We start from the raw sequence: 25,141 nt of genomic DNA on the forward strand, positions 1-25,141 counted from the left end.
ACCACAACCTGGGGGCCACGAGCTCAAATACCTGAGCCTACAGTAGTACATTCCTTATTTAAAACACCACAATGTGTCTGCGGGAGAACTGTCTGCACTGCCAATCATCCCAGAACCATTGCCCACCGGGCCCTGACCTGTGGGAGAGCGAAGAAAGTTCCCGAGCAAGCACCTGTCTCTCTGCTCCTGACTGTGGGTGTGAGAACATGACCTGGAGTTCCTGCCTTGCCTTCCCCAGAATGGTGGACTACAGCTTGGACTTGTAAACAAAATAGGCTCTTTCTTTCCCTGAATTGCTTGTCGTGGGTTGTGCTATCACAGCAACAGGAAAGAAACCGGAACAAATACCGGGCCTTGGGCACTCAAGGGGCTAGGACCACCAATACTGCAAGAGCATCTCCTCACCTACCCTTAGTTCCTATCTGGGTGGGGCAAAAAGCCCCATGCCAACTGACTGGTAACATTTCTAAAAGACAAATGTAAAATCTTTGTCAGTCCCCCTGCCTGGAGATACCCAGGGCCAAGAGACACCCAGGGGATGGGCTCTTTGTCTCATCTCCAGGGTGGAGACACCCAGGGGGCCGCTCTTTGCATCACCTTCGCTTTTCCTGAGTTCACGGCTTACTAGGTGGTGCTTTGCTCCTGGCTACAAGGCAGTCTTTTCTAAATGAGTGTGTCATGCCTGTGTAGAAGCGAAAGTTTACTGTAGCTGTATAAACAGCCTTGGATTACAGTACCGCTGTTACTGCAAAAGAGCAATGAATGGAATTTTCATAGTAAACAACGCAGTGTCTCCTGCCCTAATTTCCCCACACCAGGCCCTTAGGTAAGGATGTCTTAGGCCTTTGCTTTCTTGGATGGCTGCTTTGCTGGTCCTACACTGGGCAGCTAGTTACAGCTCCCTTTTCCAGCTGAGTATCCCTGGTGGAAACAGTCAGTGGGTACACGAGATATTCTTTTTGAAAGACGTGAAGCAGGCTGTGTCTTCTAGAAAGAGCATCCAAACACAAGCTTTCTGGTCCTGCTAGCTGAGATGAAGCTAAAGATGCAGGCATAAAATAACTCACACTGCCCTGGGGACCCTGACTTGGAGGATGGCAGCCACCATACCAGCCAATTTCTCCCTTACCTCCCTACCCTAATCAGAAGGTCTTGGGGGGGCTGATATTTTGTGACTGTGGGCTCGTTCATGTCATCTTTGTAAACTCAGATTCAGCGCTCGCTCTGTCCTTCAGTGCTGAGGAATGAAGTGTCTGTCCTGAACTTGAGGAAATATGAAGCCAGGCTTCGCCTTGGGGCTGCTGGTGCTGTCTCTGCTCCCACCAGCCCCGCCTTTGTGGGGGTCTGAGCAAGAAGACTGTCCCCAGACAAACTTCCAGGTCTAAGGGACCTGACCCCAGAGATGCAGGATTCTGGAAGAGGGAGACAGGCTAACCTCGGCCAGAAGTGGTCAGCAGAAACCTCACAGAGACTCCCTACCCCTGTTTACAAGAAACCTGGACATGAAGTCAGTGACCTGCCTCGTAAGCTGACCCACACAGCATGTCACTGCCTTGGTTCATCTAAGACATCCAGGAAGATACTCAAGAAAACACTGTCTCTCAGAACAGAGCAGGGCCAAACGGCTCTCCCAGACCCCCAGCCACTTCTCTGTTTCCTCTCCTCTCTTGCCCCTCCCCAGCTCCCTGCCCTAGGCCTCAACAAAGGGTCAGCTTCCTGGAAGCCCAGGAGGCTTCCCATTCTACAGGCTCCTTCCAGCTGGAGTAATCACCTGGCTCTGCTCACATCCGGGACATGGACCACTGGCCCAGAGCGCAGAAGCCTGAGGACCACAGGACCAGAAGTCCTGGCTTCTAGACCTCCGCTACCGCAGCTTGCCCTGTAGGTCAAGTCTCTTCTCTCCAGGCCTCAGTTTCTCCTACTGGAAGGGGCAAGATTGGACAACACAAGCCCAGCCGTCCTCATTCCCAAGGCACTGGGCTTGGTTTAAGATCGTGTGTAGTGTGTGAACCTAGAAGAGAGAGCCAGCTTTTACAGCACAGACACTCAGTGATCCTCACAGGGGCCACACAAACTACACAGTGGGGTGAGGCCAGTGAGACCTCCTCAAAGTTCTCCCTGCCTCCCAATGTGAAGGGGGGGAACAATGAATTTCATTCCAAATAAGGGAACTTACAGCAGAGTTCCCTGCCATGGCCCAGTTCCGGCTGGTTTATGTTAGCTGAATAAGACTAAACAGACCTTCATGTTCCCAGTATTAAGCACTCAAAATGAAAAAGCGCCTGTTTGTCTCCAGCCCTGGGACATGGGAGAAGCTAACTCTCCCCTGAGGCTCCTGGGCTGCGTGGGGACAGGGGTGCCTGCTGAGGGCAGCAGGTCAGAAAGTTAGCCTCAGAGCAGGCAGAGCCTGAGGCCCCTGGGGGACGGGGAGGGGTGCCCAGAGCCCTTGTGACTGCAGAGTTGGAGATGTGAGGGGGAGCAGGACGGCAAGATGGGGAAGAAGACTATGCAGGAGAGAGAGGTAGGCAGACAACCATAAAAACCCTGAGAAACCAGTACCGCCGCCACCATCACCGCCGCTGCCACCACCAATGCTACCGCCATCACCACCAGGTTTATCCCAGAGACCAGGAGGCAGGAGAAGGAAGAAAAAGGACTGAACACCTCCAAGCCAGCAAGCACCTAGTTCTCAGCCACCTCAGCTACCTCCCTCAGTGTGGGTAACGCCTGCCTGAGATGTACATTTCATTATTTACCAAACAGAAGGCTGAGGTAAGATGGCTTCCTGCTTTTTCAGCAAGCCGCCCCTCCATCCCTCCAAGGCCTTTGCCACAGAGTCACGGCTGGAGGGCAGGCGGCATGGTTTCTGTCTGAGAGGCGAATACGCCAACACGTGGGGAGGAAAGTGACCTGCTCAAGGTCACTTGTGTACAGCTTTGGAATCCTCTGATTCAGGCCCCACACCGAGGCTAGACCTACCTGATCAGTGTCATAGGCAGTTCCATCCCAAGGCAAAGCCCTTTTGTGTCTACCAAACTTGACCATTGTTCAAAACAAATCCTTCATCCGGGCCTGCTGGCATGCCCTGCAACACCGGCATTCAGGAGGCAGAGGCAGGAGGACCACTGCAAGTTAGAGACCAGCCTCTTCTATATACTGAGTTCCGGGCCAGCCAGGGCTACCTAACAAGACTCCCGAAGGACCAAACAAGGGGCTGAGTGAGGATGTAGCTCGGCTGATGACATAGGGGTTCCCAGCATGCACAAAGCCCTGGGCTTGTCCTCAGCACTGCACAGCCCGGGTATGGAGACACAGATCTCCACTTCTAGCACTTAGAGGCAAAGAAAGGAAGATCAGAGGTCCAAGGTCATTCTCAGCTACACGGAAAGAATAAGGCCAGCCTGGGCTACATAGCACAGTCTCAAATAAAACACACCCCCCCCTCGGACTCCTCCATCCCTTCACTTGGCCTGTCTACCCTCCTCTTCTCCAACCTCTGACCTCCACCCCAGCGATCTATAGCAAGCAGCTCTGAGGGCAGGGCCATAAGCCAGTACCCAGAGCCTGGCATGCATTCTGGCACCAGAAAGAACCTGTGCTATCAGTAACTTGGTCCCAGGGTCTGGTGTTCAGGAATGTCATTGCAGAAAAGTGGGGACCCAGGGATGCAACTCAGAGACAGAGCTCTTGGTTAGCACACAGAGGAGCCTGGGTTCTGGATAGTGAGGACGAGGATGGGGAAGAAGAAAGGGAAAGAGGAGAAGGGAAGGAAGACAAAAAACAAACAAAACCACACAACACTGGCAGTTCGAAGTTTGAATTTCCCTAGACCAACCTATTCTTGCATTCACTTCAAAGCACAATCAACGCCCTTTATGACTGCCAGGTGACACACAGTAAGTGGCGGAGGTGGCAAAAGCCACCAACAATGGGCACTGGTGGAGTGGTCACTGCTCAGATGGGGAATCGGGGACACAGCACAATAATGAGGGAGGACACCAAGCCATCTGACCTAGCCCGCTGGTCAGGGAAAGCTCCCTAAGGAACTGCTACCTGAGAGGAGGCCTGAGGCGAGCCTAAGAGCGACAACAGCCAGGGTTTGTTGTGCTTTCATTACTAACCAAGCATTACCTCAAACAAGGACCAGAACATGGAGGGGCTCACCCTGTTACCAAGTCCTCTGAGCCTGTGCTCCGCCATGCTCACCCTGTTACCAAGTCCTCTGAGCCTGTGCTCCGCCATGCTCACCCTGTTACCAAGTCCTCTGAGCCTGTGCTCCGCCATGCTCACCCTGTTACCAAGTCCTCTGAGCCTGTGCTCCGCCATGCTCACCCTGTTACCAAGTCCTCTGAGCCTGTGCTCCGCCATGCTCACCCTGTTACCAAGTCCTCTGAGCCTGTGCTCCGCCATGCTCACCCTGTTACCAAGTCCTCTGAGCCTGTGCTCCGCCATGGCTGAGGCTCACCACTGACTTCCCTTCTCATACCTCCAGCTGGCATGGCTTCCCAACCCAGCCTGGCTGCCATGTCCTCAGGGAACCCCAAAGGCCTGTTGGGCTGTCCCAGAGGTCTGCATCTTGATTGGACTTCCACAGCCCAGATGCACCCCAGGCCTCTCAGCCTCCTTGGTCAGGCCCAGAGAGAGAGTTGAGCCACAGGTGGGGGTCCCTGTAGACCCAGATGAAGCCAGCCCACATCCCAGACAGAACTTCATAGCAAAGAGACTGCCTTCTCCTGGGGTGTCATGAGTCTCTTGGCCACAGGAAGTAGCTCCATACAGCAGGAGAAATTCTCAAAACAGCAGAGAAATCACCACAGAGCTAGAAACTGCTCCCCCACTTGCCCCCTCAGCACTGAATACAAGGGGATCTTTAAGCCAGGAAGGTCCCTCTGCAGAAAGGATGGGGAGAGCCTGGAGTAGGGACCCCCAACTCAAAACCCACTGGTCAAGTGAGTACGGGGAGTCAGGAGGGTTCCCAGGAGACAACCAGGAAATAAAACCAAAATTGCATCCCTCTCACGGGCATGTCACATGGCAACACAACACTGTCACACACCGGAGAATTGTGCCGCTGAGTGACCAAAAAAAAAAAAAAAAAGAAAAGAAATCTCATAAATTTTACATAATTTGCAATTCTGTATTGGGCCATGTTCACTGTGGTCCTTAGCTGCAGCCCATGGACCACTTATTAGACCTGCCTGTGGGGAGTTTGAGCAAGACCCAGAAAGGAAACAGCGGCTTCACCAAGCTGACAGCCCAGGACACACGGAACAGAACGTTTCCTTTGCAACAACTTCAGTTCTCCGAGAGAGGGATCCACACTGGCAGCCGGGGGACAGAAGATGAGGCCAGGGCCCTTTACAGACACCGATTTTCTCGCTCAGGTACCAGGCCTGCCAAGGCAAGAAGTTAGTCCCTGTGCATCCCAGCCACTAAGACAGCCAGACCCCCTCAACCATGCTTAAAACATTCTTGTCCACTGTCTAGACAGCATAACTGACCTCTAGGAACAAGGCTATCGGCCTAACTAGCCTGGATTGGCTTTGGATAGCACTCCTGGGCTATACCATACCAGGCTCTGAAGACCCAGGCTTAACAAATCCTACTTAGTGAGCTACTCCCTCCCCCCAGGGGCCACTCAGCACAAGTTAAGATCCAGTTGGCATTAATTGGACCAAGCTGGCAGTGCCTGGGGCAACTTAAGTACTGTCATCACAGATTTGACTCACAGAGCAATGGCCGTCAATGCCTACAGAACACACCATTGGTGTCACTTTGGAAGGCTCAAGTGAGTGTAGATGGTGCTTTGGAGACAGCCTCATTGCCTGGCCAAAGCTAACATCCAGACACCTAGAGCCGAAAGTGACTTTGCTATGGTCTCAGGTCCAAGCAAAGAGGGGAGAAACAAGGGCATCATCTCAAAGAACCCTTCATCTGCTCATGACCCCAGGAAGTCTCCCCCTCTTCACCGCAAGGCCTGCTAACCAAACCCCAAGCCTTGAAAGGGAGCCTCACCCCAATGCTAAAAACCTGAGCTCAAATGGATGCCTGGCCATAGAAGACACTGAAGAGAACAGCTGCCCTCCAGGAGAGGGTCCTCACCCAGCAACCCCAGTACCAACCTACAGTCTTGTCTGTAAAAAATGGCAGTGTCACCCTAAAACAGAACCTGGGACATCAGGAAGTCAGCTTTACTGCCAGGTCACCTCTCCTTTCAGGACAAGTCCTGAGCTTGGAGGAGAAAACTCTCAACTCCTCAGACCTAACCAGCTGATTATTCCTGCTTGGCTTCTTTTGGTTTTGTTCTATTTTTACTTAGCTTAGGACTTGGGGGCTGTTTTTGAGATGCTATGTAGCCCAGGCTAGCCTCATAACATGATCCTCCTACATGCAAGTATGTGCCATCATACCTGACTATATTTTTTATTTATTTTATTTTTGAGACAGGGTTTCTCTGTATACCCCTAGCTGTCCTCTGTCCTGGAATTTACTCTGTAGACCAGGCTAGTCACAAACTCAGAGACCTGCCCATCTCTGCCTCTTAAGTGCTGGGATCAAAGGCTTGCATTCTCACGCCTGGCTTTGTTTCTTTAAATGACTTTAACTTGGGGCTCTGATGAAGAAATCCCAATCTCCCTCAAACAGGTTTCCTCTCATTTTTCAATTAAGGAGACAGGCTGCTCTCGTGAGGCAGAGCCTTGGTGTTCAGGCGGGCTGCCCTCTGCTGAGAAAGTGTTATGTGAAGGACACAGTTGTTTGCGAGTGCTGCCCTGACCAACTCCTTCATCCTCAGATCCACTCGAGAGCCCGGGTCTCTGGCTGGGCCCCTCAGCCCTAGCCTCTGCACCCAATAAGGTTTTGTACATAGAATCTGTTAAGCTTTGAGATAAAATGTCCTTCACGGTTCCTGTGCTGAAGGCCTCGTCCTCAGCCGGTGGCATGACTGAGGTGACTGGACCATAAGGACTCAAACTTTGTCAATGAATGAAGCCACTGGCATTGAATGGGCTGTTGGGAGGTGGCCCCTCCCTCTTCTCACACTCTCTGTTTCCCGCCCACTGTAGGTGAGCTGCTCCTCTCTGTACCTCAGGCTGCTGCCTGCTGTCCTGCTTCACCTCAGCCAGAAGCCTCAGAAACAAAGCTGAGATAAATCTTTCCCCCATTAAACTACTTTCGTTGGGCATTTTGCATAGCTAGGGCGTCCTTCCGGCTTCACTCACTGCCTGGAGCAAGGTGCCCCACCCTCTGTCACAGAAAAGCTGCACACCACTCCCCTTAGGCACACTCTAGAATGGCTATCTCCTAGGGAGCGAGAGTCGCCTCTCAGCAGATGCCAGGCACGCCCTGGCAAGGCTCTCCATTTTTTGTCCTTCCTCTGACCTCTGGAGTAGTCAGGATGGCATCTAGGGGGAACAGGGCTTTAAAAAAATGCCATACAGGTATGTCAGTAACCACCCACCCCCAACCTTCCTCCATCCCAGGAAAGCTCAGCTGTTGTTCCTCCTGGCTAGCTCTCCACACATAGCCAGTGAGTTACCTGCAAGGACAGACAGACGGCAGGACATCTGAGACAAGGAAGGGGATGTTTAATGATTTTCTATGGAAATTTCCTGGGCCAGGAGCACTGGATGCCTTCGACCTGACTCAGTCCCTCGAAGCCAACAGCGTCTCCCAACAGCCCTGAGCTTGGTCCTCTGCTCAGTGTGGGCGCCCGAGTTCTTCCCCACTGCATGCCCACACCTACTCAGCATTCCCAACTGAATGTAACAAGGACCTGCGGGGTAACCTGTGATGTTTAACACGCAGGCACCAGGGACGACATGCGGAGCGTGCCACGTCCAGCATGGTTACCATGTGAGATAACCTGTGATGTTTAATAAATATGCAGACACCAGGAATGACACGTGGAGTGTACCATGTCAAGCAAGGTTACTGCTCCCTCTAGAAACATGAAGTAGACCCTGCTCTTACCAGGCCATTTACCTACGGAAGCCTCCCAGGGCCGAAGCCCAGTCAAATACCCACAGTCACTCCATGTCACTTGCCTTAAGTCTCTATGAGTAAAAGAACTATCAGGTCAGCAGAGTGACTCCGACCCTGCTCCAGAGACCGAGGCAGGAGGGTCCCAGGCCAGCCTAGGAAAGGATGGAGCATTACCTGTCCTCCTAATGGTGGCTGTCTGGTGATGTTCCTCCAAAGAGTACAACGAGGGGAGTTGGCTTTACCTCTTCAACGGGCAAACTGACAAACACTGCTTGAGCCAGGCGCTCAAGGGCAACGGCAACGGTGATGAACCAGCTAATGATCTAAAGCCTGCGTGGTGGGTGTTAGGTCGGCAGGAACTAGCACAGGGGAAGGTAAAAAGGCATGTTTTGAACCCGTAACCTTGTCATAAAACACCAGATTAGGCCATAAGGCCAGACTGCTGACAAACACAAAGGGGGCTTGTTCCCAAAGAAAAACCACATCCCATGTAATGGCCTTTGGTAAGTGTGATAGCTGGCTTGGATCGACAACTTGATTGCATCTGGGACCAACTAAGGTACAGGCTTCTGAGTGGGTTTGTGAGGACATCTCAAGGAAGGGTCAAGTAACGGAGAAGGCCCTCCCCCAGAGCAGGCAGCACCTTTGGGTCCAAAAGGAGGGCCTAGCACAAAGCAGTCCCTTTCCCCACTGCCCCCCTGCCCATTCGTCTGTCTTCCTGCACCTCTTACTGGTGAACTTGTCTGTCCCATTGCTGTAGCCGTGGCCCCCATCCCTTGCTAACATCAGAACCCAGCTTCTCTGACCTTGCAAAAGGGACCCAAGACCAACAGCTCTCCAGGGATAGCCCAGGTCTTCAGCACCAGATTGGGACTGCTGGAGTATCCAGATCCACGGACTGAGAAGCTACCAGGCTCTTTGGTACCCAGATCCATACGGAGAAGCTACCAGGCTCTTTTCAACACGCAGGTGGCCACTGCTGGACTCCCCAGCCCCATCCTGCAAGCCAAGCCAATAAACACCCTTTACAGTGCATATTCATCCTATCAGTTCTTTTTCTCTAGGGGATTCTGACGCATACAGTAAGGTGCCAGAGTCCCTTCATAACCCATCTCAACACACATACCTGTCTCTGTCTCTGTCTCTGTCTCTGTCTCTGTGTGTTTGTGTGTCTTTCTGTCTCTTTCTCTCATAAGAAATTTTTTATTTAAAATTACTAATTGTGGGGAGCTGGAGAGACAGTTTAGAGGTTAAGAGCATTTGTTGCTCTTATAGAGGACTGGAATTTGGTTCCCAGCATCCACAACAGATGACTCATAATTGCCTGTAACTCCAACTCTAAGGGATCTAATTCCCTATTCTGGCCTCTGCCAGTACCCACAACCACTTATGCATACACACACACACACACACACACACACACACACACACACACACACACACCAAATAATAAAATTAAAATACAGTTTTAGTTACTAATTTTGAAGGTCATGAAAATGAACAATGCTTTATAAATAGACCCACAAGTTTGGCTGCAGAAACCACCCGATGTGGGTTTTGATAACAATTTCCCTGGTTACTTTGTATGAACCTGAAGTCCATTTTGCTGAAACCACCGACTCTTCACTGGCGCCTACACTATAGCTCATGAGTGAATGGGATAGGAAGCTTGGCATCTCTGTCTTCATATTCTGCCTCGCCCCTCTGCTGTCTTAAGCCTTGGCCAGACTCTACTGGGTTCTGCATATGAATATGGTGACCATTTTAAAATGTGTTGCCCAAGATCGTACGTAATTCAGCATTTACTTGATTTTATTGCCCATTGGGCTTGGTAGGCGTTTCTTCACCTGAGCCCTTGAGCTTTCTTAGCAATTCCACTCTGGACCATCCTTCAGTCTCATTAAGACACAAACCAAACTATGAGGACACATTATGGGAGACAAGGAGGAACTCAGCAGCTCTTGGGTTAAGTCAACCTTCCATTAGCCTGAAAACCTCAAGGGAAAGTGCTTGTGCACAAGAAGAAAAACATCTTTGTAATCCTTGCCCATGACCAATGGACAATTGCTGAACGTTGGCGCACCCCAGAGCAATCGACAAAAGCCTGCTGCTGTCTTCGGTTCAGCAAGGAGCAATGCGGTCCCGTCCCGTTCCCACCTGGTTTCTGCTTTGTTTTGTTGGCGTTTTTGTGGTGCTAGAGATCAAACCTAGGTCCCCACAAATGCTGGGCAAGCCCTCCTCCACTGAGACACACCCTGAGACGTTACTTGGCATAGAACCAGTTCTGTAAGCCAGGCTGACCTCACATTTGCATGGAGCTGTGTTCCCCTGGCTTGGGCTGAAAGTCTCAGTGAAGGAACCTCACTCACATTGGCCTTGTTTCTACAGTTTCAATGCCATAAAACCCAGTCATCCAGAGTCAGGTATAACATGGTAAAAATGACACATTACCCTTCAGAGTCTTTCTCTCCAAGCCTACAGCCACAATCTAATCATGAGGGGGACATCAAATTCCACTAAGTCTCCAAATGCCCAACCAGTCTATATATAATGTGTCAACCACAAATAGAATGTATTATCCTAAATGAGGAGTCTGATATCAAGAAAAGACACTAGGGTACACTGAGGAAAATCTAAATTACGGTCATTAATAGCACAGTGTCAGAACTGCCGTTGTCACAAATGTTCCACACTAATGGAAGATGCTAACAGCAGAGTAACTGGGGATAAGGGTGCAGCTGAGTAGAACAGCACTTGTCTATCACGCACAAAGACCCGGATTCAATTACCAGCACCACGAGAAAAAGAATTACGGAAACCGAGTGTATGGCCTTTATGATATCTGGGGAAGAGGGACTTAAACTGAGGAGATGCCTCCATGAGACTGGCCTGTGGGCATGTTTGGGGGACACTCTCTTGATTGTTAATTGATGTTGGAGGGTCCAACCCACTGAAAGGGATTCCATCCCTAGGCAGATTGGCCTGAGCTGTATGTAAGAAAGGTAGTTGCATATGAGCCTGGAGAGAAAGCCAGTAACATCTTTCCTCTGGTTTCTGCCTCAAGTTCTGCCTTGGCTCCCCTCGAAAGTGGACTGTAAGATGAAGTAAACCCTCTCCTCCCCAAGTTGCTTTTGTCCATGGTGTTTAATACAGCAACAGAAAACCAACCTAGAACAGAATTATAGAAATCCCAATTCCGTTTCCCAGTAATTGTATAAATCTGAAACTGTCCTGAAATAAAAAGATTGCTTTAAAAATTATGTCAAAAAGACGTTATCAAGTTACAACTTGCAAAGGCAGTGGGTGGGGTGGAGAGAACCAGACAGGCATGTTTGGGAGTCTGCCCTTTCTGTCCATGCCCTCTTAGACTTAGGTTCATCTCGGCACTCTTTGGACTGCCAGTCAAAAGAGACACCAGGGATTTGTATTTTACTTTAGATAGGTGTTCATAGCTGTTCTGGACCTCCAGGGAGGGGGAGGGGGCTGAGCTTGGAGATGCTCTAAATCTGCTGGGCTAGAGAAACAGGAAGCAGCGGCACACTGGTGCCTGGCACATCCCCCAGCATCAACAGCGCCCTGTGCGAGGGCTGCCTTCCATCTGCACACCCATCATGACCACTTGAACCAGGTACATGACCACAGTGGGCACCAGGTGGGGCTTTCAGCCAACAGAAGTCAAGATTTTTTTTTAATTTTTGTTTGAAGAAATGTCTTCCATTTTGTTTTATTTTGCGGGTTCCTTTTTTTTTTCTCCCTTAACAGAGTCTTATTTTGTAACACAGGATATCCTCGAACTCAAGATCTTCCTGTCTCAGTCTCCCAAGCGATGGGATTACAGGCAGATAGCACACTCCAGATAGCACCACTCCAGGCCTAATTTTTTTTATTGTTTTGGTTTTTGCGTTTGTTGACAAAGAGTCTCATGTAGCCTAGGCTGGCCTAGGATTCACTGTGTAGCCAAGAATAGCCTTGAACTCCTCATCCTCCTACCACTGCCATCCAAGTGCTTCTGTCACAAGCGAACACCAGCACACTAACCCAGGGAATCAACTGAGCTGGACAAGTACTTTACCAACTGAGTTTTACTCTTTTAAAAGTGGTAGCTTAAAGTCAAACACATCTTCGAGTTCTACTCAGCTTCATCTAGTATGAATCATTTAACTTTATCCATCTGCAAAGGGTTAAAATCACTCCTATAGAGCATGTCAACCACCATTCAAAGGGTTAAAGTCATGGGCGGGTGAGATGAGATGGCTCAGCAGGTAAGGCATTGGCTATCAAATTTAACAATCCAAGTTCAATCCCCAGGTAGAGGGTCAGAGTTCTCCCCTAAGCTGTGGCCTGAACCCCATATGTGCCTATGTTCCTGTGTGGGTGCATTCATACTAAATGCAATACCATTTTTTTAAAGTTCAGAAAGTTCACTTGGAAGAGGACATGCCACACAGGCTCTTAGAATATTAGCAATTATCATATTCCGGCTCATTTTCGTCTGCTCGTTTGTCATTTTGGTTTCTGTTTGCTTCCCACTCCATCCGTGGTGGCCAGGCCCCATCTATTATTGTCCAGTGCTGTGCCCTACAGAAATGCTGGCCACTGTTCAGGTCTAGTATGTGTTTGTTAAATGGAGCTCCTCCCCCCATCAGAGTATCCCGGGAAACCATGTCTGACCTAAACCCTGTGCCCAAGCCCAGAGCGCCACCACGCCACACACCCCCAAACTGTGGCTAGAACAAACACAGCCAGGCTACCTGCCTGCCTCAAAGATGCCTATGGAAGCCTTTGTTCTTAAAGTCCCCTGCCTCAGTTCCAAACCAGCAGGACTTGGGTAATGACTCCTGATAAGCCACGCCCACAGGCCCGCATGGCCTCTGGGCTCTGACTGGCTGAGAAATGGCCAAGAGCCAGCCCAGATTATCCCTGAAGCACCACTCTCCTCACAGGCCTGCCCGTCTCTACGGTCTGGCCCAGCTCTTTCTGCGCCACCAGGCCTGACCGTTGGCTAGTTCATGTCCCTCTGTCCCTGAAGTAGGTTTCCCAGATGTTACCAAGGAGACTTGCATCCTGCCCAGGGTTGCCAAAGCAACCAGCTCTGTGAGAAGCAGCCCCTCAGCCTCTAGCCTGTGGGTGTGCAGGTCCAGGAATGAGATAATCGCAGATTAACAGGAAGCAGCCCCAGCCAGCTGCACACCAGGGCAAAGACAACCCTGGCATCCGCTATGCGTTACCCAATTCCTGGTCCCCTCCCCCCTCCCTCCATCTGTCCCTGCATTTGCCTGGCTTGCCTCTAGCTTGGACTCTGTAAAGCCAAGGGTTGGTCTTGATGTGAGAACCTCCAGAGTTACGCCACCCGCTGTGGGTCAGTGGCCTTATAAAATGTGTGTACACACAGAGGGAGAGCCAGCTGAGGGCCTGACAAGAAGGAGGCGTGTACAGACAAGAAAAGGGCTCCGAGCAGAACCAGTGTAGACAGCCAGTCTTCAGCAGTGTGAGAGACAAGTTCCTGCTGTCTAAGCCTTCGGCCAGTGGTGTTGTTATGTATCAGCACTGGTTGTCTGGACAGACCAAAATACCATTCCAGGAACAGCAAAAAGTCCCAGTAAGGAGAACTACTTCTAAGACCAGTCTTCTCCCTTGTGACCTTCCATGTCCTGAGGCAGAAACTCAGAGGAGAAAACACCAGCCTCACACTTTACTGGGAGAGTGTATGAATCCATCTTTATTGAAAGCGTCATGAGAAATACGGCTTTGATTTCGGAACACTTTTTGTTTTTATTCGTGCGTCTGTTTGAGTATATGCTGCCTGTGAAGGCAAGGAGACAGTCACCAGGAGCTCCTCGGGCTGGAGTCACAGGTGGTTGTGAGTGGCTCAACATGGCTTTTGTTATTGTTACATGTATTTCCCATGGAAGGCTGTCACAGCATCGTGTGAAGGCCAGAAGACAGGGTTACAGGGTCAGTTCTCTCCTTCCACTACGGGGTTCTGGAGATTGAATTCAAGTCATAAGGTTTGACAGCAAATGCCCCATTTTCTGAACCACTTCTCCTGCCTTTCCATTTATTTCTAACAGATCTAGGGTAGGTCACTCAACTTCTCTCGGCCCCTTTGCCCCATCTATAAAACGCTTTGGTATGTTGTCAGGAGAGTGTTGATGGAAAAATCTACATAGAACATACTTTGCACACAGGAACCACCCAACACAAGACTGCTACTGTAAATATCACTATGGTAATTAGCAAACAGAGTTCAAAGGTAAAGCTGAACTGAAAACTGACAGGGGAAGTACATGCCTGTTCATCCTGACCTCTCTGACATCTAGTGTGACCAATGAGGCCACCAGGCACCCCTGGCCTCTGTGCTACAGCTGGGGGGGGGGTAGATGAGCTCACAGAGTCTGCCAACGTCATGGCAACTAAGGAAGGAGCCCAGACAGCCATGGAAATGTCTGAGTTCACCAAAGAATGGAAGCTTTGATTATCTGATCACGGCTGCGGCAGCCTCTGTGGATGGGGGAGGACTCACGATAACAGTACGATCACTCTCCTGACAGAGGCAGGAATGAAGACAGAGTAAGTCAGGGATGACGGTGCACACCTGTAATCCCAGGATTCAAGAGGCTGAGGCAGGAGAACTGTCATGAGCTTGAGGGCAGCCTAGGCTTCATAGTGAATTTCAGGCCAATCTCGGCTACAGAATAAGACCTTCTCTTAAAACACATAAGGGCTGGTGAGATGGTCCGGCAGGTAAATACACTTGCCACCAAACCTGGCTGCCTAAGTTGGATACCAAAGCCCATTCTCTCTGTGTGTCTGTCTGTCTCTCTGTCTCTGTCTCTCTCTCATCCCCCTCACTCACTGTCTCACATACACACACTCACAGATAAATATGAAAAACAAGCAAACAAAACACAGCAAGGCAGCAGGACCAGAAGTTCATGGCCAGCCTCAGCTACATGGCAAGGTGGAAGCCAGCCTCAGCTACATGACAAGGTGGAAGCCAGCCTCAGCTACATGGCAAGGTGGAAGCCAGCCTCAGCTACATGACAAGGTGGAAGCCAGCCTCAGCTACATGACAAGGTGGAAGCCAGCCTCAGCTACATGGCAAGGTGGAAGCCAGCCTCAGCTATATAAGACCCTGTCCCAAACAAACAAACAAAAGAGCAGCTATCACAGTATCTGGCATGAAGACCCAGATCAGGGAAACAGCAACAGGGGATATACGCACAAAGCTGCCTAGGACCTGGTCCAGGGTGAGCCCTCCTCCATCTTCCGCCCAGAGGCAAGGAAGAAGTTCAAGATCCTCAAGGAAGTTCTCCACTCTGACCCAGAAGCAAAACTCCTTAGCTTGGTCTCCCTCAGCCACCAGGAACCTCAGGCATACCGGAAAGGAGACAGAAACACCAGGTGTCTAGCTAGTACTAGAGCTTGGGGGGAGAGGGCGTGAGCTCCCTGCCACTGTCATAACCAGTCCTTATTGAGGTGACCAGTTCAGAAAGTATTGTATTTTTAAAGCTGGCCAGTCCTTAAGAACTGAAAATAAAAATGCAAACAAAAAAAAAACCTATACTCAGAGACTGGAGAGATGCTCAGTGGTTAAAAGCACTGGCTGCTTCTGCAGAGGACCCGGGTTCCGTCCCCAGCACCCACACGGTGGTTCACACCTGCGACTCCACTTCCAGGAGCTCTGACGCCCTCCCCTCTAGCCTCATCAGGCACTTGGCATACACATGGTGCATATACATACATGCAGTCAGGCATATGTGTGTGTGTATACATACATATATACACAAAATTAACCCTTTTTCAAAAACCTACATGGAAATGTTCATAGTCTCATTACTTGCAATAATCAAATGTTGGAAACAACTCAAATGCCCATCAGCTGATGAATGTATGAACATGATATGGCTTGTTCATGCAATGGAATATTACTTAGAGAGAGAGAGAGAGAGAGAGAGAGAGAGAGAGAGAGAGATACTACATCATGGATGAAGCTTGAAACCATCGTGCCAAGTGGAAGAAAGCCAACAGAAAGGACCAGTTATCATGATTCCATTTATATGAAATGTCCATGACAGGCCGGTTCACAGAAACAGGAAATGGATCAGTGATTGCCAGGGAGTCAGGGCAACAATAATGGCTGCCTAATGGTCACAGGGCTTCCTTTTGAGACAATGAAAATATCCTGGAATTAGAAGCAGTCATCGTACAACACTGTAAATGAAGTAAATGTCTCTAAATTACATGCATTAAAACGGTAAATTTCACATCATGTAAATTTTATTGCAATGAATTTTTTAGAAGGTAGGAGGTGACCACTGGGCTGAGTAACTTCTCCCCAGAGCTTTCTCAACAGTCTGTTCCTCCACACTCAGTGGGGAATGAGGAAGCACTCAGAAAGAGCTGGAAAAGGAGGGAGATCACAGCCCCTGTGTTTCTCAGTTCGAAGAATGAATGCCCTCCCCATATCCCTCACTGAGAATGTATGCGCAAGCACTCTCTTTCTCCAGGCCCTGTCCCTCGCCTGCCCACCACAGGGTCGGTTCCACTGCATCCATCGCCATTCGATTCCCACAGTCCAAACTTTCCCTGACATCCCTCCCATCGCTGACCTGGACACACAGACCTGGGCTTTCCAGAGTCCACCGTGCAAGCATGTGTCTCCACGCCTCCCTCCACTGCGCCTTTCCAGGATCATCAGCAATTGGAGTCCTAACCCCAGCACACCATTCCTCAGGCACTGTCAGTCAGGCCTAAGCCCAGAGCTACACCTGGCTTCCCCTGGATGCTCTGAGATCCACATTCTTCAAAAGCAGAGCCCGCTGAACTTCAGCCTGCTGGGCACAAGATCTGACATCTCCCTACTATGTTGGGTCCCAGAGCCACCTTAATTACAGCGGTAAGGAACCAGTGAGCCACAACAGAGAGGGAAGAAAGGGAGCCAGTTCCTCCACCACAGAGGAGTTCTAGATGGGCACTGCTAAATCCCAGCTGTGTGCCGGCTGAGAACACTGGGTGGGCCGCTGAAGTCACAGCCCTGGGGGCATCATGGCCCTGAGCCAACGCCAGCACTATTAGAATACAATTCTGAGTGGCCACTATTCTACCAGAGGGGATGCTCGAGGCAGTGTTGACAAGGGTAGAAGGGAATTTGTAGTGGGGGTGCCCACTAGGCCAAAAGATGGTATCATACCCAGAGCTGAAGTCACAGGTAGTTGTGACCTGTCCCAGCATGGGTGCTAGGAACCAAACTCTGGCACGCTGAGAGCAGCTAGGGCTCTTGCCCACTGGACCATGTTTCCAACCCCACGGGTGACCACTTTCAGGAACAAGTACCTAGAAGTCAGGCTAGGGAGGAAGACTGGAGACCCAGGAATGTGCACTCATGGGTATCCTCACCCTCCCCCCTCCCCCTCCCTCCCCCTCCCTCCCCCTCCCTCCCCCTCCCCCTCCTCCCTCCCTTCCTCCTTTCTTTTTTCCTCACTTCCTTCTCTTCTCCTCTCTTTCTTCCTTCTTTGACAATAGTATCTCACTAGCCCAGGCCCCAAACTCACACTCATCTGGCCTCAGCCTCCCACAAGCTAGGATATCAGGTATGAATTGCCAGATTTGTGAATGAGTACAGGAGAGCAGGGACCCCTCTCCGATCTTCTCCTGCCTTCTGACAAAGACGGTGAGGTCTCACAGCCCCACAAACCTAATGTTGGGTTCAAAGGTGTACAGTTCCCGGGGACTCCTCCAGGCCTCCATGGAACCAGGAAAAGAGCAGTGTCTCTTTTAGGGGGACAGGCTGTGTGAGCATTGAACAACAAGGTCAATTTGCCAGCGCCCAGCAAACCCCTGCCCATGAAGAACAGACCTCAGCTTTGCCCCTCAAATCGATCTGTTAAGTAGTTTGAACAAATCAGTGTGCTTTCTCTCTTTTTCTTCTCATTTGTAAGAGAAGAAATTTATCCAGATGATGCCTACAGATTCCTTCCTCATTAACAATCTCTTTTTGGTGCTTAGAAACAGTCTTTACTCATGCTGACACCAAGAGTCTATTTATTCATGTATTTATTTAGCAGCACTGGGGGTTGAATCCAGGCCTTCACTCATATAGGCAAGCACACTCTACCACTGTTATAGCTCCAGTCCATGGCAGCTCATCTGTAACTATAAAATCATACTTCCATAGGTAAATAGATGGAACTGCAAAAATTATACTGTGGCAACCCAGCTGCAAGAAAATAAATGCACACATTCTCCTTCATATGCGGCCCATAATGGAATCTCTCTATCCTTGTGTGTTCAGTTTAGAGTTGACGAGGAGCCCAGAAATCTAGAAAGAGGCCATTGGAAGGGGATTCCTTAAGAAAGAGAGGATAGTAGGTCTGGTTAATATAAAATTGGGAGGCGAGTGTCAGAGGTGAAGAGGTTTAAGTAGGAAATGGGTAGGAGCATGTGGAGATGAGGGGGCAACAGGAAAGGTCACCGAAAACAAAGGGGATATGGCAAAGCCACTGGAAACCTGCACTCTCCTAACCAATCTTTTTAGACTTGGAAGGGAGAAATCCTACATGGCCGGGAACACGAACAAACATAGTGCCATGTATTGAATAACTCCGTATGGGTTAGTCAGGGAGGCCCTGGAGGCCCCCAAACAACACAAGCTCTTGCCATTCCTCCCGGATACCCACCAGAACTAGACTGTAAGAGCCTATTGCTGAAGATTTCACACGCCTTGACTTCGTGAAATAAAGAGATCAAGCTGGAAATGAAGTGGAATCCTCTTCCCCGATGGTAAACTTTCATAGTGCTGGAAGTACTATTCAGGCTGCTGGGGGTAGATGGGTATCAGTGGTCTTACCACACTGTGGATCTTATAAACTATGATACCAAACTGCTAGGCAAGGCACGCACTTGTGCAATAAAGGCACAACTGTTACAGAACTAGCCAACCACTCCTCAGGAGGGAATCCATACTTAGTATGTTTGAATACCTTCTAAAGCCCGTTGTGGAGAGAGTCATAGAACCTAGGAGTCCTGTTGTTCAGCTAAAGTGACATAGTGTCGAACGACCTTCTAAATATGTATGTTTATACCCATAGAAAATTATCACACTCAGCCTTAATCAGAGATGCCTCTCCTTCCAGTGAACTGTGGTGGTCACAGAGATTTGTAGTTTCACAACGTGCCAGGAATAAGTGACAGCTAAATGCTCAGTCCCAAATAAGACATTCGCATCATTCCCTCCAAGGCTTAGGGAACACGGAGGAAGAGGGGGCAGGAAGACTGTAAGAGGCTCAATACGGGAAAACTGTGAAATGCCATCTTCTCAGGAGTGCGTAGCCATCGAAGCCATGAGCTCTCTCAACAACTACAGAGGACTGCCCTGGGTCTGCTCACAAATCAACAGCCAAGCACAGAGGAAGGACTCAGAGGGCTCCACCGCTCACTTCTCTCTCCTCTCTCTCTCTCTCTCTCTCTCTCTCTCTCTCTCTCTCTCTCTCTCTCTCTCTCTCTCTCTCTGAGACAGGATTGCACTGTATTGCTTTGGAAGTTGTCCTGGAACTCTCTCTGTAGACCAGGCTGGCCTCGAACTCACAGAGATCCGCCTGTCTCTGCCTCCCAAGTGCTGGGATTAAAGGCGTGCGCCACCAACACCCGGCCACTGCTCACTTCTTAACTATGTCCTACGGACAGATCCAGGGAAAGGGGGGAATTACTGCCTTCAGGGGTGCATCTGCTAGTGACTCCACCAGATGTCAGTACATAGCCCCAACCCACAGGTCACACAGATGGCCCTGGATTTCAAAGAAAAAAAAAATGGGTTGCACAACAAAATAAACAAATCACGACCCTAGAAAAGGTTCCGGTAGGGAGGAGGGCGGACTCAGAAAGGTGGTAGAAAGTAAAAGATGCTGAGAGAAGAGAATAATGAGGATGTGTTATACACATGTATGAAACTAACTTAAAAACAATGCATGTTTATTGCACACATTTTAGAAAAGAAAATATAAATAAAAAAGAAGGGAAATTCCATGATTCGTTACCCAGAGCCTTTAAGAAATGCTCCTTTTCGACTCTTGTTTTGTGATTGTTGGTTTTTCCTTTTAACAAAATGGGGACCACAAGGGGTGGGGATCACAAAATCTTCATAGCTTTGCATACTGTTCTTATGCTGCGATCACTTCCCCCAAGTCATCAGTCTTTGAAAATAGTGACTGCACATCCTCCCCCAAGGGTTGATACCATGATTCCTTGGCATTTCCTTGTTTTTCTATCCTAAATGACACTGTCATGAGCATCCTAGCCTAACGATGTAAGTACCGCCTGTGTCTCCATTTCCTCACATCAGTTCTTCAAGGAATTACAAGGTCAGCAAACATAACTCCAAAGGGCCTGTGCATGTATCACCATATTGGTTTCCATGAATCCACTACGACCCACTGATTTTCCTAGTGGAGGTGAGGTTCTGAAAGATGGAGTTAGTTAGAGTGCAGGACAGTGGTTCGGCTAGCATCCCTTCTCCATCTTATTGCCTGGAAAACAGGAGATGGAGTTCCGAGCCCTTAGGGCTGGAATCCTGACTCTGTCTCTGATTCTTACTGACTCTGGAAATGGAAACAAACCTCAGGTCCCCTCATCTATGAAATGGATATGATTACTTCTGCTGACTAACCAGAGAAGCTTCTGCACTTCCCGAAAGGACGTCTGCGAATGGTCTTTGTAAAAACCAAGGCTCTGGGTTAAAGTGCACTACAACTACCCCAGTCACATCCCGGGAGACTGAGGAAGTGGGTTATGTTGTTTCTTGTTGTGCATTTTAATTGATGCTGTTTGCAAAGCCCTGGAGTTTTTAGCTATCACTATGCCCCCCTAGAACTATGGGCAACTGGCTCTGATGATAATGGGAAAGCAGCTTTCTGGAGCGAATTAGCTGGGCTCAAGCGCCTGGGAGAACCTAGCAGCATCTTCCAAAGGTCAGAGACATGTTGAAAGCTGTGGAGCCTGGGGCTGAGCCTACCGCCTCCCCCAGAGAATGCTGGAAGAATGGAGGGACATAGCAAACCTTGCCGGTGAAGGTAAATCCATCTCGAAGCTACCCACCCCTCTTTCTAGGGTTCAACCCAGATATTTTGTCTTTGGGTAAACTGAAAAACCAAGCTGATTCAGTCGGTGCAAAAGATCACCCGCTGCAGAAGACCGGGGGCGGAGGGGGGGGGCGCACACCATCAACTCTTGCCCTTTTAGTGACGGATCTCTAAGACCCTCTGCTTGGAAATGCAACTAGTGCTTCCAGCCGGATCTCTCCAGCCCAAGGTAGATACAAAGAAGACCACGATGACTCCCTTGGGAAGCTCAGCTGGAGAACCTGGGTTTTCTTCCACACTGCCCTATCCACCCCGCAAATGCCTTTCCCACCTCTTTACGCCTAGCATAACAGGAGGGGACTCTAATGACGTTCGTTGCCAGGGCAGACAGGGAGAACTGCGCAGACCCCCCACCGACCGCCATCCTCCCTCATTTCCATAATCAGCACTCATCAGCTGCTACCCCAGCCCACCTCCACTGCCAGAAGCGCCTGTCCCGCTGTCCAAATGCACACAACAGGTGGCACCTGCGGGTCCTCCCCAACCGCACCTCTGCCCACCTCTCCATCCGCGCTGCAGCCCTCCAGCTGCACCCCGGTGGAGCGAAACCTACCTTTGAGGTTCTGAGGGTGGCCCCGCGACGCGCGGCTCGGGTTTCCTCGCTGCAGAGAGGAGACACTGGAGAAGTTGTTACCCATGGCATCGGACCCCCAGGGGTGCTTCAGCGTGGGCCAGGCGACGTTGGGCAGGAGCAGAGGAAAGGTGTGCAAGTGTGTGCGCGCGCGGGGGCGCGCCGCCGGGGGAGGGCCCTGGCGGGGCTGCGGCCGGGGGCGGGCGGTTCGCTGTCTCTGGCTCTCCCTGGGCTTGGCGGTCTTCGCTCGGCGGGTCCTGCCCACCGCGGGGATCCTCGTGCAACCTGGCTACCGGGCTCCCATGCCCCGCGCCCCGGGCGGCCCGGCCCCTGGGCCCCGGGCCGCGGCGCGCGCCGCTGCGCTCTGCCTGGCGCTGGAGCTCGGGTTCCGGCTGCGGGTGGGCGGCGCAGCGGCGGCGCGCTCCCCGCGGGCCATAGAGTCGGGGCTCGGCGCGCGGCTGCTCAGAGCTTCGGCAGCGGGCTCGATCCCCGCCCGCGGGGACGGCCACGGTGACGTGCGTGGCGCCCTCCCGCCCGCGGGTGAGCTTGCAGCGCCCGGCTCTTGCGGACCTCCCCCAGCTCCAGCCGGGTCCCTCCCGAGGCCGTCGCCCCCAAACCCCCGCCCCAGCGTCGCCAGGACTCCCGGGCTCCGGTTGTTATGGCGACAGCTGCGCCGGTGAATGAGCGTCTTAGTGACACGCGCGCGCCCGCTCTGCCAGATGTGGCCCCGGGGCGAGCCGCGTTCCCGCTGGCCACAAGTTCTGGACGGCGCGTGGGGGCAGGGTGGGGGTGGGAGGTCTCCGGCGCGGCACCGCTCGGGACGTGACATCAGGAACAGACGGGGTTCCAGAGGTTGAGCGTATTCCTATCCTGGGACATAGAACTTGAAAACAAGAGGAACAGGACCTCCACAGCGCTGGGTGTCCGAAGCCAGGGAGTGGCGAGGTAGCACTAATGGAGGTTCCCCGGGTACAAGGCCTGGCACAGGTTAAATCGCTCAAAGGTGTGTGGATGATGGCTCAAGACAGTTGTAATGAGGAATACAGGCACCTCCCCTTCGCTCATCATGAGCTCCCAACCAAAACCCCAGTCAGACCGGTTTACTGACTGTGTGCCTTTGCGTGCTCAAGACCAGAGAACCACAAGACTAGAACCAAGCTGAGGGAGACCGGGTACAAACCATGAGAGAGTGATCGGTTCCAAGCTGACTGATTCGGTCAGCTGGAAAACATTGACTGGCGGAGGAGGGGTAAGGCCTATGGTCAATGAAGGTGACTTCCTGGAGGAAGGGGTCTTCTGTAATGGTCCGGTTCGCCTGACTCTTCCAGTGCTGCAACCGCAGGAGGGAACCAGGATGTCATTCTCCTACTTGGGTCTGGGAGAAAATATTCCATCCCATCCCACCTACAACAGCCTTCCTAAATCATCCCTCACTCTCTAATCTGACTCTAGCCACTGTGATCCAGCGTCCTGGAAGGTGTGAGTGGGGGCAGAGACACTTCACACATCCTTTTCTGGAAGTTTCTCCATAGAGCCCATCCTCAACATTTAGGCCTAGCTGATACCCTGCTCTTCCCTGTCTGTCATTTTCCGTGTGATTATCCCGTTCATTTCTTGGCCTTTAAAAGTAGCCTTTTCTGCCTCATTAGCTTCTGCCTCTCCCAGGACCGAATAAGCTTGGCGAGGGGAGAGTTCCGAAGCTGCATTCCCGATGGTATCCCAGCCCCCGGGGCAGCTGCATGACCGACTCTCAAAAGTATCTGTACAATGAATGGATCTCTCTGCCTGTCCGCGCCGTAAACCCCTGCTGGAATCCCTGGAAATGGTCTTTCAGCCCCAACTCATTGCAGGCGTTACATCCTTAAATCTCAGAGTCTCCAAGCAAGCTCCCAATACCTGTGAGTGGTATGTCCTGCAGTTAGAGGAAAAAGACAGCCCGAGCCCCAGCCCCAGCCACCAGGCCCAGTCAGGGACTGGTGTCTTATTTATGGGCAGCTTCTTCCCAACACTTACCCCCAACTGATGACTCATGCATCAGAAATCTGGGTTCTTAATAGCTACACACATTAATATACACGCCTCTACACTATACAAATGAACTTACTATACAGTATATATACTCAGTTCTGTACACACACAGAGAGAGAGAGAGAGAGAAGCAGGGGAGATCAGGCATTTTACTAGTCAGAATAAATATGTGGACTCTGTATAGTGGACACTAATTCCCCTGGAGTGTGTGTGAAGAGCAGGTCCTGGCTGGGCTATGTAGACAGTGGCTGGAGAGGCTCTGGGTCCTTCTGGGTGCTGGGTAGGGGATGGGGGTGGACCTAAGGCCCCAAAGGTATGTGACAGCCAGTCATCATAGGCCCCACACAGGCTAAACCTGGGCTATGGGCAAAGCAGAAGAGAAATGAAGGACAAAGGGGAGGGAGGGAGGCAGGCAGGGAGAGAAGGAGGGAAGGAGGGACGGAGGGAGGGGAGGGGAGGAAGGAAAGTAGAGAGCAGGAGGGAGGGGGAGAGAGGGAGAGAGGGGGGAGGGGGAGGGGGGAGGGAGGGGGTCAGAGGCTTTCCTGATAGTCTGTGGAGGCTCTGCTGCTGAGGGAAAGTAAAAGTTGTTCTTGAACTTGGAATCAGAGCCTGATTAGATGTGCATATCTAAAAGATGGACTTGGCAGGGGCGTGGTGTCGGTGTCACTGAATCTGTTTGCCCCTCTTCCCAATATGACCACACTGACTAAATCTTTTCCTGCTTTCTGGTTTTAGTTGAGGACTGGTTGCTGGATGAGACTTGGGGCTAGTTGTGACCCCCCCATTCAGTACAGCATCATGGGCAAAGGCAGGGGGCTGAGAACAGTACCCCAACTTTCCCTGACTCTAAGAGTAAAAATCATGGGAGGATGACAGGAGTAGAGACAGGGAAGCTACCGGGAGTGGGGGTGGGGAGGGCCATGCAGGTACCATGCTGAATGGCAACACTGCACGAGTCTCAGTAGGACCCCCCAGTGTCACCTCCTTATGCTGGTCTTTCTGGGGAGTTCAGATAAATGTCAGCTGGATGTAGTAGTTCTGTAGCCAGGCGGGGACCTAACGGGTGAGGATGTGTCTGAAATGTGACCCATGGGATAGACCCCCCTAGGTGTCCTAGGCTCTGGGTAAACACAACTTGGAGAATCACGGAGCACCAGCCCCACCTTCTTCTCCTGGACACAGGGCAGAACCAAGACTTTTGCATTCTAAAGGCAGCTTAAGGGGACATAGCTCAGCCTGACCCTGGAAGGGAGAAGAGACCCGTAGGGGAGACTGGGGCTGGATGAGGCCACTATTTTGGTGGCCTCGCTGACACTATCAATACCACAAGGCAACCCCTCTCCCAGCAGTGCAGGTGTGTGTGTGTGTGTGTGTGTGTGTGTGTGTGTGTGTGTGTGCTCACACCAGCTAGTAAGACAAGGGT

General features: G+C 51.1%; 1 protein-coding gene across 1 annotated transcript in view; it reads right to left on the reverse strand.

Moving 5' to 3' along the window:
* The window catches only part of Neurl1 (neuralized E3 ubiquitin protein ligase 1), a 79,628-nt gene extending 57,623 nt beyond the window's left edge, over window positions 1–22,005 (reverse strand). Inside the window, 1 exon segment of the mRNA XM_040743346.1 lies at window positions 21,673–22,005. Within this exon segment, the coding sequence (XP_040599280.1) occupies window positions 21,673–21,757 (85 nt within the window). The 5' untranslated portion in view covers window positions 21,758–22,005.
* Window positions 22,006–25,141: the final 3,136 nt, after the last annotated feature.

This window comes from Mesocricetus auratus, unplaced genomic scaffold (genome assembly GCF_017639785.1).
Source record: "Mesocricetus auratus isolate SY011 unplaced genomic scaffold, BCM_Maur_2.0 Super-Scaffold_4256, whole genome shotgun sequence".
NCBI lineage: Eukaryota > Metazoa > Chordata > Mammalia > Rodentia > Cricetidae > Mesocricetus > Mesocricetus auratus.